Source organism: Eurytemora carolleeae, unplaced genomic scaffold (assembly GCF_000591075.1).
Source record: "Eurytemora carolleeae unplaced genomic scaffold, Eaff_2.0 scaffold386, whole genome shotgun sequence".
Classification (NCBI taxonomy): domain Eukaryota; kingdom Metazoa; phylum Arthropoda; class Copepoda; order Calanoida; family Temoridae; genus Eurytemora; species Eurytemora carolleeae.
The window spans coordinates 84,985-99,012 of NW_019396325.1; the positions used below are offsets into that span (position 1 = coordinate 84,985).

At 32.0% G+C, this 14,028-nt stretch overlaps 2 protein-coding genes across 3 annotated transcripts in view; both read left to right on the forward strand.

The window, feature by feature from the left end:
- The window catches only part of LOC111700970 (tubby-related protein 4), a 51,356-nt gene extending 43,723 nt beyond the window's left edge, over window positions 1-7,633 (forward strand). The window contains exons 32-35 of the mRNA XM_023472063.1: window positions 671-762; window positions 3,759-3,881; window positions 6,577-6,660; window positions 7,615-7,633. Of these exons, the coding sequence (XP_023327831.1) occupies window positions 671-762; window positions 3,759-3,881; window positions 6,577-6,660; window positions 7,615-7,633 (318 nt within the window). The remainder of the gene's footprint in view (window positions 1-670; window positions 763-3,758; window positions 3,882-6,576; window positions 6,661-7,614) is intronic.
- On the forward strand, window positions 632-11,881 carry LOC111700983 (tubby-related protein 4-like). 2 transcript variants are annotated; one of them, XM_023472081.1, is made up of 9 exons: window positions 632-762; window positions 3,759-3,881; window positions 4,825-4,857; window positions 6,577-6,660; window positions 7,728-7,809; window positions 8,256-8,341; window positions 9,395-9,464; window positions 9,622-9,699; window positions 10,813-11,881. In XM_023472081.1, exons 5-9 carry the CDS (start codon window positions 7,747-7,749, stop codon window positions 10,927-10,929), a joined length of 414 nt encoding a protein of 137 aa, XP_023327849.1. In that variant the 5' UTR covers window positions 632-762; window positions 3,759-3,881; window positions 4,825-4,857; window positions 6,577-6,660; window positions 7,728-7,746; the 3' UTR covers window positions 10,930-11,881. The 2 variants fall into 2 exon arrangements, with proteins under 2 accessions (XP_023327849.1, XP_023327848.1); XM_023472080.1 differs by lacking the exon at window positions 4,825-4,857 and having other exon boundaries at window positions 634-762.
- The last annotated feature ends 2,147 nt before the right edge of the window (window positions 11,882-14,028 follow it).

The following is a 14,028-nucleotide window of genomic DNA, read 5'->3' on the forward strand; positions in this document are numbered from 1 at the left end:
TATAAACATAGTTTTTATAAACTTAAATTGTGAGATATCTGAAATCTAAAAAATTTTGAATTTGAACTTAAAAACACATTTATTATCACTCACTAAAAACTTTATAAATTTTATATGAACTTTTGCCACAAAATTAGAGAAAAAAAAATTACACGCAACTTTATTGAATGTCGTCTTACATGAAGTTAAAAAGTAGTGGGGGAGCTAAAACTTCTTGATATTTTCTTAAAAACTACTCAATGATAAGTACAGATGCCCTTCAGGTCGGTTTCCTCTCTTCGTTAACGATAGTTAACGAAGGGTCGTCGTTCACGATTTTATAAAAACGATCGTTTTTAATAAGAATCATTATTCAAAACGATCGTTTTAAAAACGACCATTTTTAAAAAACGAACATAGTAAAACAAGAAAATTACAATATATAAACAAAATAGACTTGTCCGTCTTCACTGTCTATCTTGCAATTATTACAAACACATCTTTACAGTCATTTACCGTTTTCATTAAATAAACTCTAGCAGACATAACAATATTATGGCTTTTGAAATCAGGCATAACAATGCTGATAATTAACAAAGGCCATCTCGAATTCGTCACTCAATTCCCATGTTTTATTTTTTTGATCATAGAATCAATTGCTTTTTAAAAAAAATTAATCTTTTTTTTTGAGGCGAGATTAAGGTTAACGAAAGTTGGGAAGAGTAGAGAGATAAAACAAGAATCTATTGGTTCAGAACCCGGTACTCCAGTACACCTTCCTAGGTGAGTACACAGTACACTTGAAGTAGTATACCTTCCTAGGTGAGTACACAGTACACTTGGTGTAGTATACCTTCCCAGGTGAGTACACAGTACACTTGGTGTAGTATACCTTCCCAGGTGAGGACACAGTACACTTGGTGTAGCGTATACCTTCCCAGGTGAGTACACAGTACACTTGGTGTAGTATACCTTCCTAGGTGAGTACACAGTACACTTGGTGTAGTATACCTTCCCAGGTGCGTACACAGTACACTTGGTGTAGTATACCTTCCTAGGTGAGTACACAGTACACTTGGTGTAGCATACCTTCCCAGGTGAGTACACAACACTTGGTGTAGCATACCTTCCTAGGTGAGTACACAGTACACTTGGTGTAGTATACCTTCCCATGTGAGTAAACGGTACACTTGGTGTAGTATACCTTCCCAGGTGAGTACACAGTAAACTTGGTGTAGTATACCTTCCTAGGTGAGTACACAGTACACTTGGTGTAGTATACCTTCCAAAGTGAGTACACAGTACATTTTGTGTAGTATACCTTCCCAGGTGAGTAAACGGTACACTTGGTGTAGTATACCTTCCTAAGTGAGTACACAGTACATTTTGGGTAGTATACCTTTCTAAGTGAGTACACAGTACATTTTTTGTAGTACACCTTCCTAGGTGAGTACACAGTACATTTTGTGTAGTACACCTTCCTAGGTGAGTACACAGTACACTAGGTGTAGTATACCTTCCTACGTGAGTGAACGGTACACTTGGTGTAGTATACCTTCCTAAGTGAGTACACAGTACATTTTGTGTAGTATACCTTCCTAAGTGAGTACACAGTACAATTGGTGTAGTATTCCTTCCCAGGTGAGTACACAGTACACTTGGTGTAGCACACCTTCCTAGGTGAGTACACAGTACACTTGGTGTAGTATACCTTCCGTGAGTACACAGTACACTTGGTGTAGTATACCTTCCCAGGTGAGTACACAGTACACTTGGTGTAGTTCACCTTCCTCAGTGAGTACACAGCACACTCAGTGTAGTTCATCTTCCTAGGTGAGTACACAGTACACTTGGTGTAGTATACCTTCCTAGGTTAGTACACAGTACACTTGGTGTAGTATACCTTCCCAGGTGAGTTAACGGTACACTTGGTGTAGTACACCTTCCTAGGTGAGTACACGGTACACTTGGTGTAGTATACCTTCCCAGGTGAGTACACAGTACACTTGGTGTAGTGTACCTTCCTAAGTGAGTACACAGCACATTCAGTGTAGTTCATCTTCCTAGGTTAGTACACAGTACACTTGGTGTAGTATACCTTCCCAAGTGAGTAAACGGTACACTTGGTGTAGTACACCTTCTTAGGTGAGTACACAGTACACTTGGTGTCGTACACCTTCCTAAGTGAGTACACAGTACACTTGGTGTAGTTCACCTTCCTAAGTGAGTACACAGCACACTCAGTGTAGTTTATCTTCCTAGGTGAGTACACAGTACACTTGGTGTAGTATACCTTCCTAGGTTAGTACACAGTACACTTGGTGTAGTATACCTTCCCAGGTGAGTAAGAAACAATTTACAAAAGTTGATAAACTTCAAGGGAGAAAAGTTCAAAGTTGTGGGAAATGAGGTTTAGATTAACTAACCCTGGGTTCCTACCAGATCATAAACTGAATAATGTTTATTAAAGAGATGCAAAATAAAAATTGAATAATTATAACAGGAGGAAATAATCGTGGGATATAATCGTTTTCAGATTGGTTGCGTAATTGTTGAATATGATCTGTTTAATGCTACAACTTTATACAAAATCTGACATATGTCCGTTTTGGTATAATTTTGACACAGTTTTATGTCAACTTCTCGAGACAGAAGCATAAGATAAATGTTTTAAAGGGATCGTTCAAAACCTTAGATTCCCAGGTTTTATCCTATACCCCCTTTCATTTTTCCTTAACAGTCCCTTTAAAGGTTTTATGCCTTAATGGGACTGGAAGCGTAATTTCAATTGACTCTCCATGCAAAGATGACAATAGCCCGATTTAAACAAAACTTTGTACAAAACTACACAAATGTCGTTTTATGTATACCTCGAAAATACTGAATATTTTTAAGAGGGTTTCAAAAATTCTCATGTGAACATTTATTTTCTGCGACTGCTAATAAATAAATCTTAATATTTCTTAAATACAGGGTGACCCACAAAAGATGAGACTTTACGATGACATGTACAAATTTTGGCCAGAGCTGAAAACTTAAGAATGAGATATCCTTAATCCCGATTACTCAATCTGAGTATCCAATGGACATACTTTTGATTATCTTCTTAAACTACTCTTCATTGGATATCGTAGAGAAAAATCAAAAACCGGTTTTTAAATAAAAGATTCCCTCCCCTTTCTGTCTATTAATCTTAAATGGCGCGCAAAATTTCAAATTTCCAGGCTTCTTAAACGCGACTCTGATTGGTTGAATTTTATGCACTTTTCAGGATACAAGATTAAGTTAGTCTTGATATTCAGAAAAAGAGAAAATCAAGCATTATCTCGATATCCACCATTCTAAAGTTTTCAGCTCAGTCAATTTTTTTTTACTTTTAGGTACCTTGTAGGTCCAAACTGGCTTATTTCTGTCCTTAATCATTTAGTAAACCATTGAAATAGATAATTGAAGACAGAAACCAAAAATCAAGCTACAAATTTTAATTTTTCGTCTTTACAGTCTCATCTTTTGTGGGTAAAACAGCATGCAATTGTTCAATAATTACAATAACATCAACCTGGACATCCTTAAGACTTGCCAAAGATACAAGGGTACTGTTGTGAGTGAATCGTACACGTCACTCTACAAAAAGAGGGTCACTTGAAATTGCAGCGTTCAAAATGAATAAGAAAATCTGCTTTTTTACTTTTATTGCTCACTTCTTACCCAAATTTTAGACTTCAAAAGTAAAAAGACAAAAGACAAAAAAAACCTGTTTTTACAAATATTTTATCTAGGAGATTCCGAGACAAATTGTCAGTTCCTGAACCTAGCCTGGTTTCTCAGAGTAGTCCGAATACTCCTCTTACCTCCAGGAAACTTAAATCCTCGAAACGGCATCAGTCTTTTAGTCCTGTCAGGTTAGTTTTTCTTATAGTCCTGTCAGGTTAGTTTTCTTTTAGTCCTGTCAGGTTAGTTTTCTTTTAGTCCTGTCAGGTTAGTTTTTCTTATAGTCCTGTCAGGTTAGTTTTCTTTTAGTCCTGTCAGGTTAGTTTTCTTTTAGTCCTGTCAGGTTAGTTTTTCTTCTAGTCCTGTCAGGTTAGTTTTTCTTTTAATTAGGACGTTTAACACAAAACATTTCCTGTGAAAATACATTGGAGCTAATTGTCTGAATTGGAAAGGTCGTTGAACTGCAGTGGTAAGCGAAAATAGCAATACAATGGAGACGACTTTTGATTTTAATTTTGATTTATATTAAACTCTTAAACAGCATGGATGCACAAAAAATAGAAGTCTAGAGAAGCTGTCAATTAAAAAATCATCTTTTTGATTACTTGTAAACTTGAAATTTGAACAAAGTTTATCAACGATCAAAACCTGGAAAAAACTGAGTTCTTGCCACAAACTCAAATTTTCTAATTTGCTTTTCTTTGCAACCTTTTGGTGTAAACTTTTGATTTTTCAAACTATTTGATTTAATAGAATATTCAGTTTGAAATATCTAAGATCTACGAGAGTGCTGTGGGTTGAAAAGCTTTAGGTATAGGAAAATCAGAGTTTGTGGCAAAGACTCAATTCCTTTATTTTATAAACCGTTTTTTTTGCAAAAAATCACACTTACCCTTGGAAACCCAGTCTTGTCTGGAATTTGAGACAAATCGGCCCAGGGGTTTATGAGTTATGGTCGGACGTGAAAAGTAACAACACCCAAACAGAGATTTTTACTTTATATCCATCGTATTTTATACATATTCCAATAAGAATTTTAATTGGCAGTAATAAAATGTGCTTCATGGGGCACTTTTCCACAGCCCCCCCCCCCCTTTCTCCTTCTCTGTTCAGTTTATAAAGTTTATTGTTTAGTTCTGAAAGCGAGGAAGATGAAGTAAATGAAAGGTTATTCAAAACATTCAGACGAAAACTTATTCCATTGAAGTCAGCCAAACATAGAACGATATTGAGAGGGGGGGGGGGCTAATTCAAACCGTTTCCCCCTGTCATGCATACACAAAAAAAGTTTTATGCAAGTTATTTAAAAGATTTTCAGTTTTACCAAAAATCCCACCCCTCCCAGCTTTAATTATTTAGAATAAATTCTCATAACACTGAAAATATAATGTTTGACTAATTAAGTTAATTAAAGGCTTAGGTTACATTCTTAAACAATATCTGTATTTTGTATAGATGTAAACATATTAAAAAACGAAACAAATTATAGTTTCAATACCACTTAAAAAATGTAGCGTTTGTGACTAATTTTTAAATATAAATATATTTTGAAAAAATATCTTTATATATTTATTTTAAATAATTTTAATAAAAAGCAGGAAGTAGATAAACTATAGTGGCCTTGGTTGAACCATTTCTTGAAAAACTTGAAACAAGTTTAACGAAGCTATTTATTAAATCTGGTCTCTGAGCGATATTCTAAATTTAACTTGGTTTAAGTTTTCGACTTTGATTTTGATTTTTACACTTATTTCAAATTGAAAAGCTTTCTATAGCATTATATCACATTGCTTGAACTTCCTGTGTTAAAGAGACTGTAGGCATAATTTTAAGTGACCCTCTAATTAATAAAAAGAAAGAATGACATGTCCGATTCATAAAGGTACCCTTTCGAGCGCTGTCTGGTAAAAAAAGAATGAGATATCCATGTGTTTTTTTATCTGCAGAGTCACTTTTGGGGATTTCATGAATTTAGTAATTTTGAGAATAAAAAATCGATGAAATAAGCCATGCTTATTAATTATGAGAAAATGGTTTGGATTGAGCCGTTAGGAGAATGAAAACACCTTGCTTAGTTTTCTATGTATAAAAGCATTGAATTTATAAGAACAATTAAACTTAGATGAGTTTTTATTTTGAAACTACCTTAGTCTTTTTAAATCTCTAATTGTAAAAATATATCGAGAAACATAATTTTTAAACAACAAATATTTAAAATAAAAAGGCAAGAAAGAAAATTAGATTTTAACAAATAAAAAGCAGCACTGAAAACCTGAATAGAAAAATTAGGAAAAAAAACTTCAACAGATAAAAGAATTTTTCTTTTCGCCAATTACCATATCTTGAATTGCAAGCTTTTTGCACCTGCATTTTTTTAATTTCAATTTTAAACACACGCTTTCGTGCTTTCGGGCTTTTGAATGAGCTAGGACCGAATTCAATGAATTTAAACTGCTTACCTCCGGTTCAAATCTGAATCACAGATTCAATTATTCTTCCTTGATCTTTAACTTTGAATCGGTGGTTCAAATTTGAACTGGCAGCAGGTAGTTCAGCGACGTAGCTCAAATTCATAAAATTCTGGCCACGAAAATTTAAAATGGAAACCGTTGAATGATTGGCAACATTTATCAATGAAAAGGAATGTAGAAGAAAACAATCATTTGACTGTTTAATGAAAATTATAAATTCAATTAATCGAATCCAGATGGATTTAAACTGCTATAAATAGTTGCATCAATTTTCATTAGCGCTACATTTGATTTCAGTTTTAGTTCTTTAAGGAATATTAAATGTTAGAGGCACAGCGCTGTCCCATCATGCTTAAAGCACATTTCCTTTTTCTAATTAACATATTTATTTTTTTTTAAATGATTTTTATTTCAGAACCTTGCTGAATTCTCCGATTCTCCGGCGGAAAAAATCCTCATTTGACTCCAGTGACGAGGATATTACTGATATTCATCACAGGTTATATCTTAAAGGGACTGTATACGTAATTTTAAGATTTTCAAGTGACCCTCCATGCAAAGATGGCAATGGCCAATTCACAACGGTACCTTCAAAACTTTGAATGATGAAGTATGAATCATATTTTTACTTTTTCACGACAAATTACGCTTAAAGTCCCTTTAAACATCACAACATTTTTTCATCAAAATAATAAAAATTTTAGTTATCTTTTTATAAATAAAAAGTATGCAAAAATACATTAGAATTAATTGGATAGGCCTTGCCTTTTAAAGGGTCTGCGACGTAATTCCAATGGAACTCCATTTATGGAAAGTGGCAAATCCAATTTACAAAATTACAATGATACCCTTTAAATTTTTGTTTAATCAAGGATGAAATTGATATCCATATTTTTTCTTGATTGTTTTCAATTTTAATTTCTTTGTAAAAATGTCTTGTGGATTTACACTACAGAGACAATTAAGGAAATTGTTGAATTGAGCACGTGACAAGATGTAGAAACGACGATATCTTTTTTATTTAGAATCTGACATTTCACCCTTTAAACGGAAGGTCAATTGAAATTATAGATAAAAGATCACCCAAAAGTATAAATTGGGTTGGTACAAATAGATTATCAAGTACAATTGGTGGTAACGGAGAAATGGACAAATTATAAACGACGTCACAAGTGTCAAATATAACGAATAAAAGGAAATTTCTTCTCCCTAGTTGACATGTTTTCCAAGATTAAATAAAAAAAGTGTAAAAACAGTATATAAAGAACACAAAATTGCACATATTTCCCTGTAAGATAAGCACTTTATTATCACTATTATTAATTATTTTGTCGTAAATATAAAACTGTTGACACTTGTGACGTCAGAAAACAGCTGCACTGAGAGTGTAGAAATTCTACGTTGACATCTATTGTACTATACTAGAATCTATTTAAGTTGGTTTGATTTTCAGTGTGATTGGAATTGAATGATATATCTTTAATTTTATTCAATAATGGATAGATCAGAAATAATTGAACAATGATGATAATTTTTTTTAATTGTTTTGAAAAATCTTTTTGTCAGGCTGCATGATAAGTCAAGTATGCCTGCCCAGGCTGGATACCAAAACCTTGAAACATTCCAGAAACAAAAACTTCGTCAGAAGGTAAGATTTTTTTACGTGAGGAATTGAGTCTTTCCCACAACCTTAAAATTTCAAATCTTTTCAACATGAGCGTTTAAACCTTTGATATTTAAATCTTAGTTTATTAGATCTAACAGAATTTACGACATATAAGGATTAGAAAATCAGAGTTTGTGGCAAAGACTCAATTTTTGTTGTTAATCTTATTCAAATATACGATCTACTTTTCTATCAATCAAATCATAACACAATTAATGTTTGTTAAAACATTTTTGTAAATTTTGAAAATTCACAAAAAAATGTGCGTTTTTTTTTGGGGGGGGGGAGTGGGGCACATTAGCGCATTAGAGGCGTAGTATTGAAGAAAAACAAAAAATTGTAAAAATTTTAGATCTTTAAAAAAAGATTTGTTGTTGTTTATATTTTTACTTTCTCAAAATATTAATTTAATTTTTTCTCTTCTCTAGTTGCGAAAGTTGAATAATATTGAGACGGATCCAAGATACTTTTGGACACCCTCCTCCAGTCCCAGACTTAGCCCTAGAACAAACAGGTCATATTTGTGTATAGTCCCTTTAAAGGGAGTCTTTGCAAATTTAGAAATTGTCGCTTTTTTTTCAATGAGGAAAGAAAATCTTATTTTATGAATATTTATCACTATAGTTTCAGTAAAAGTAAATCTTTCCATTTACTGATAGCGCCGATTCAAGGATTCATAACTCTAATTGGATAATGAGATAGATAGAAAGATAGATGTTACCGCCATACAATTTCTATTGGTTCAGAATAGACAACAAACACATGACTGAACCCTGATTGGATCAGGCTCTAATGGAATCGGCAAACAAGTGTGATATATAAATATTTATTTTAAAACTTACCAAAAATACCCTTAGCTTAAGAGATTTGTCTGATAAAGCATGAATTCAAGCAGTTTATTTTTAGTTGCAGTTTCTCTGCAAAAGTGATTTGCACATTTCTTCTTAAATCATCCAAATTAAACACTTTTCGAAAAATGAAAACGACGGTATTTTCAACATTTTTGATTAGATTAAGGTTTCAAAGGTGCCGTTTTAAATCGGGTAGTGCCATCTTTCTAGATTACGCTTACAGTCCCTTTAATTAATAAGAATATTAATTTTTACTTTATCCTTTTATTTCTCTAAGTGTCCCATGTTCAAAAATTAAAAGGGGTATTTTTAGTTTTAAATTGCTTACAAACAATAAAATATTTTAACTTTTTTATTTACTTATTTTTATTGTAACTCAACAATCTTGGGACTCAAGAACCGATTAACAAGATGTCAGATTTTTAAGATATTTTTCGCCTTAAATTATTCTTATTTTCTCATCCCTTTATCTTTGCAACGCATTGTTGTAATTTATTAATATTTCAAACTAAGAATCATATGATTTAAGTTTGAAATATCAAAGGTTTACACCCTCAGGTTGCAAAGATATAGATTAGAAAATTAGAATTTGTGGCAAAAATTGCAGTTCCTTTGCTAAAAAAGAATTATATGTAAAAAGAATGGATTAATATAATGTTTGATTTTTAAGATATTTTTCTACGAATGAAATTATTGTTTAATTGTTTAATCTGTAGGATGACTCGAATGTGTGGGAAAGAGTTAATTATGCACAACAAAGCTCCTTTGTGGAACGAAAGTAGTCAGGTAAAAATGTTTTTAAAATTCAAATAACTGTTTTCGCCAATCTCAATTTCTTTCCCATTTTTCACATAAAAAAATCATATTTATTGCTACACAAATAAGTTAAGAAAAACCTTACATTTTAAACATGCTTATAGAAAAATTAATTTGTAAAATTAAGGTTTATCAACTGGATTTCGGAGGACGGGTCACACAAGAGTCCGCTAAAAATTTTCAGATCGAGTTCAATGGAAAACAGGTAAACAAATTGATTATTAAAAAAAATATTTATATATTCTCCTGTATAGGTTTCATATTTTTTCTTAAAATTTATTAATGCTCAATAAAGTAGGCTGGCTGGTTTAGTTCAGGATAAAATCGAAAAGGGGGGGGGGTGGAAAATATAGATTTTTTCAATTATATATATATATATATATATATAACGTTGAAATCTCTGTTGTTATTTCTAAGTCTTGAATCCCTTGTCTGATTTGCCTGAACCACGGAAAGTTTAGTTTCTAGTCAGAACTAGATTCCTGAGTATAGTATTAATACAGTTTCCTTTATTTTGTTAACATTTTCCCTTTTTTTATTGTTTTCCGATATTTTTCCTATACCTATTAAAGAGGAAATGTCGTCTTTGTAAAACATGAAATTCTTCACTGACAATCACAATCAATTTTCACAAAGACGTTGCTAATAAAGAGCGCTTTTGAATTCAATTTTCCAGGTTGAAAGAAGTATACACGGTGTTCAAAACCGTTAAAAATAAGAGTCTGTACAGAATTACTCTTTATTTCTCCAGAAAGTTTTGCAGAAGTTTTGGGGTGATTGGCTGTGCCAAACTAAATCGTAAACTTTTATAAGTTTCCGGGTTTGTATTTCCCAAATTGTTTCTTGGTTACTTGTTACGGAAGAAACTAGGTGAAACTTAACAATATCTGTATCTTTATCTGTATCTGTATCTGTATCTGTATCTGTTTATTTATCTGTATCTGTATCTGTATATTTATCTGTATCTGTATCTGTATCTGTATCGGTATCTGTATCTGTATATTTATCTGTATCTGTATCTGTATCTGTATCTGTATCTGTATCTGTATCTGTATATGTATCTGTATCTGTATCTGTATCTGTATCTGAATCCGTATCTGTATCTTTATCTGCATCTGTATCTTTATCTGTATCTGCATCTGCATCTAAATCTGCATCTGCATCTGTATCTGTATTTGTATTTGTATCTTTATCTGTTTCTGTATCTGTATCTGTATCTGTATCTATTTGTTTTTCAAATTATAGGAAATAATAAATACAAAAATAAAAATATTATTATTTATTTATTAATTTGTTTATTAAATAATAAATATTTCAGGTTATGCAGTTTGGAAGAATTGACTCCAACGCGTACACTTTGGATTTTCAATATCCATTTACAGCCATCCAAGCATTCGCCGTAGCTCTCGCCAATGTTACACAGCGCTTAAAGTAATTTCGCCCACATCTTTGCCAAATTAAGTTAATCCTTGCCGGACATGACCACCACGGCTGAATACCGGGTTGGGCGAGTCTAATTTTTCGCTCCACATATATTTCGACGTTAGAGTCAGATTGCGATTATAATTTGTCAATGTTTTTTCATTTTAAATCTAACGCAGTATTCAAGGCTAAAAGAAAAAATGTTTAAATCACAAAAATAATAAATATATTTCTCAGGCAAATTGCAGGTGTTTAATATTTCTAAGATTTTAAGAAATTAAAAGAACAAAATTCGTTTCCTTCAGAAATATAGATTTGACGTACATAAAATAAAAATAAGGATGATTTTAAAAGGCATAAATATCTATAATTCGTCCAATTTAACGATAATAATATAATTGTAAAACATAAATAATTGTTTTTGTCATCTGACTTTCCTTATCTACACATTTCTTATTCATTCTTTCAAAAGATCTCATAGACTTACATGCATAACGTCAGGTTCTTTGAAAAACAAAACAAAAAAGTTATTTATTTCTGTGACGATTAAGTTTTAAAAGAAAAAAATCTATGTTTTAATCTTCAAAAGTTTCTCGAAATTCCTTCTGAATGTTGTAATAAATTTTTAAATATAGATTTTTTCAATCTGGAAAAATCATTATTCTTAACCTATTTTATTCAGTGTGCTATAGTCGTATTCTTTAATATCTGTTTTTATTATGAAAATAATTTATTATTCAAAATTCTACTGTCTTCCTTAATATTGTGTTATTATTTTACAACTGTTGATTTTATTTATTTTATCATTTATTAAATTGTTAAATTAGTACAGTCGTCTCCAGAATAACAAGTAAAGGGAAGACGACCTTCATCAAAGGATTTGTTCCTGAAATCTATTTTTTTAAATTTAAAAACTGAATACTTTTAGTAAACCTAATTTTCTGAATTTCTTTATCTTTGAAACTTGATGGATAAACCTGAGATATTTCGAATTTAGACTATTTGATTTCGCCAAGTTTAAAGTTTTAAATATAAAAGGTAATAAGACATCTGAGCCCGCAATTCAAAATCTTCGGCTCGAGTCGTAACTCCTTAAACCCGATTCCAAGACCCAATCTTCGACCCAACTCTAACAACAGCTTATGTCACGTGATTGACAGCTGAAAGATCTTCGGCTCAATTTAAGGAGTTAGGCCCAATGAAAATAAAACCAACCTTGGATGGTTTTAGTGGAGAATAAGGTTCAATGTTGAGTCTTGTTCTCAGAAAAACCCGGAATGCTTCAATTCCTACCATGAAAATCCGCCAAATAGAATATCAAACCGGTGGCCGAATTTAAAGAATTTGAGTTGTGGTTTAAATTTAAGCCGCGGTTTAAATATGGTTGGTTCCACTTAAAATTGTATCAAATGTTTCAAGATTTAAGCCGGCGCTTAAAATAAACCAGGTTTTGGCGGATTTAAACCGCGGCTCAAATTCTTTAAATTCCATCTCGGGTTTTTTTAACTCAACTCTGTGGAAAATGAGATGCAGCTTTAATCCGAAAGCTCAAGCCTTAAATAAAGCCCAACGACAGCTTAGACCCAAGCCGTATTTTCCCATATTTTATAAATCGCGGGCTCAGGTTAATTATGTAGGAATTAAAAATTAAAGTTTGTTACGAGTGTTCAGTGCTTTTGGACATTACATGAGTAAAAGTTAATTTAACAACACGTTTTAACTTAAAGTAAGTCCTGTAACGTGTTGACAAACATTTTTTAAATCTTAGATTTTAAAAGTTAGATCTTTGGTCCATCCATTGGTAGCTATTAAAATTATGGCGACATAAAGGGTTACCCACAAACGAATGAGACTTCAGAGAAGAATTTTTAAAGTCTATTGTTATTTCTTTGATTGAAAGACTATATTTTAAGCAGAAAATTTGATTCAACCTTGAAATTGTCATATTTAAGAGTTTCATGTCGTCTTCATATTTTAATCCTTTGTGGGGTAAACCTGTAGTAAACTGATTCATTATTCGATTTAGCATTATTTTATAAACTAGGAAGGCCAAAACATCGTCAAATTTAATTCTTTATAACTCAATATCTCTCTAAAAGGATATATCTTGTATATACACAAAAGCATGAAAAATCTAAATGTTAATTAACAACTAATTTCATGGATTCTCTTTGAATATTATTGAAAATATATATTGTAATTATCTCGTTCTTTTTCATTTCGGGGCAGGCATCTTTTTTGAATAAAACTTTCATATAAATGTTGAAAGTCCTTTAAAAAGTCATTCCGAAGGGGTTGTGACAAAATGTATCGGTTAGCTCTTTTTTATATTTCAAGTATATATTATTATTTAAGAATAAAATCTGAAATTATCAAAGTTTATATATTGGTAAAAATTAAGCCGAGTTAAGAAAATATCAAGGTTTTGAAGAAAACTATTGAATTAAACAGACGCGTAGTGGAGGGGGGGGGCCGGTACCCCTGTGCCCCCTAGACATGCAACACCCTAGACGTGCCCCCCAAGAGCCAGAGGCAATTCTTTCTTGTACCTTTATCTTATTTACAATATTTTTTTCGCGGGTTTCATTTAAAATAATTGGTAATTATGGTCGGCCTTCAGGTAGATTAATAAAGATTTTAAACTTTATTTTATTTGCACATCAACCGTTAGGGGGGTGCACAAAAGGGTACCCTGGGCTAAACCTCCACTACGCGCTTGGAATTAAATACTAGTTTAAACACTTTATCAGATTTATCTTGTACGTTGAATCGAAAAAAAGGATTTTCAATTTATTTTCTTTTTTGACAAACGAAGCATTTCTTCAGCATTACTGTGAACACAATAATAAGGAGACACATTTTCTAGTTTAAAACTTAAACAATCTTTTGCTAATCTAAAGGAACTGAAACCTTGCAGTATAAAGTCTAAGTTTGAAAAGTCAAAGGTTTTCCCCAGATCCCGTTGCTAAGATAAAGGGATTAAGAATTTGGGTTCATAGCAAGAACTTTTTTTCGAATGAGAGGGAAATCTCCAAGGTTAAAAAAAATCTTGGCACTAATTAATCAAAAATATAATTTGTATTGATTTAATTATGATAAATATTTTAACACC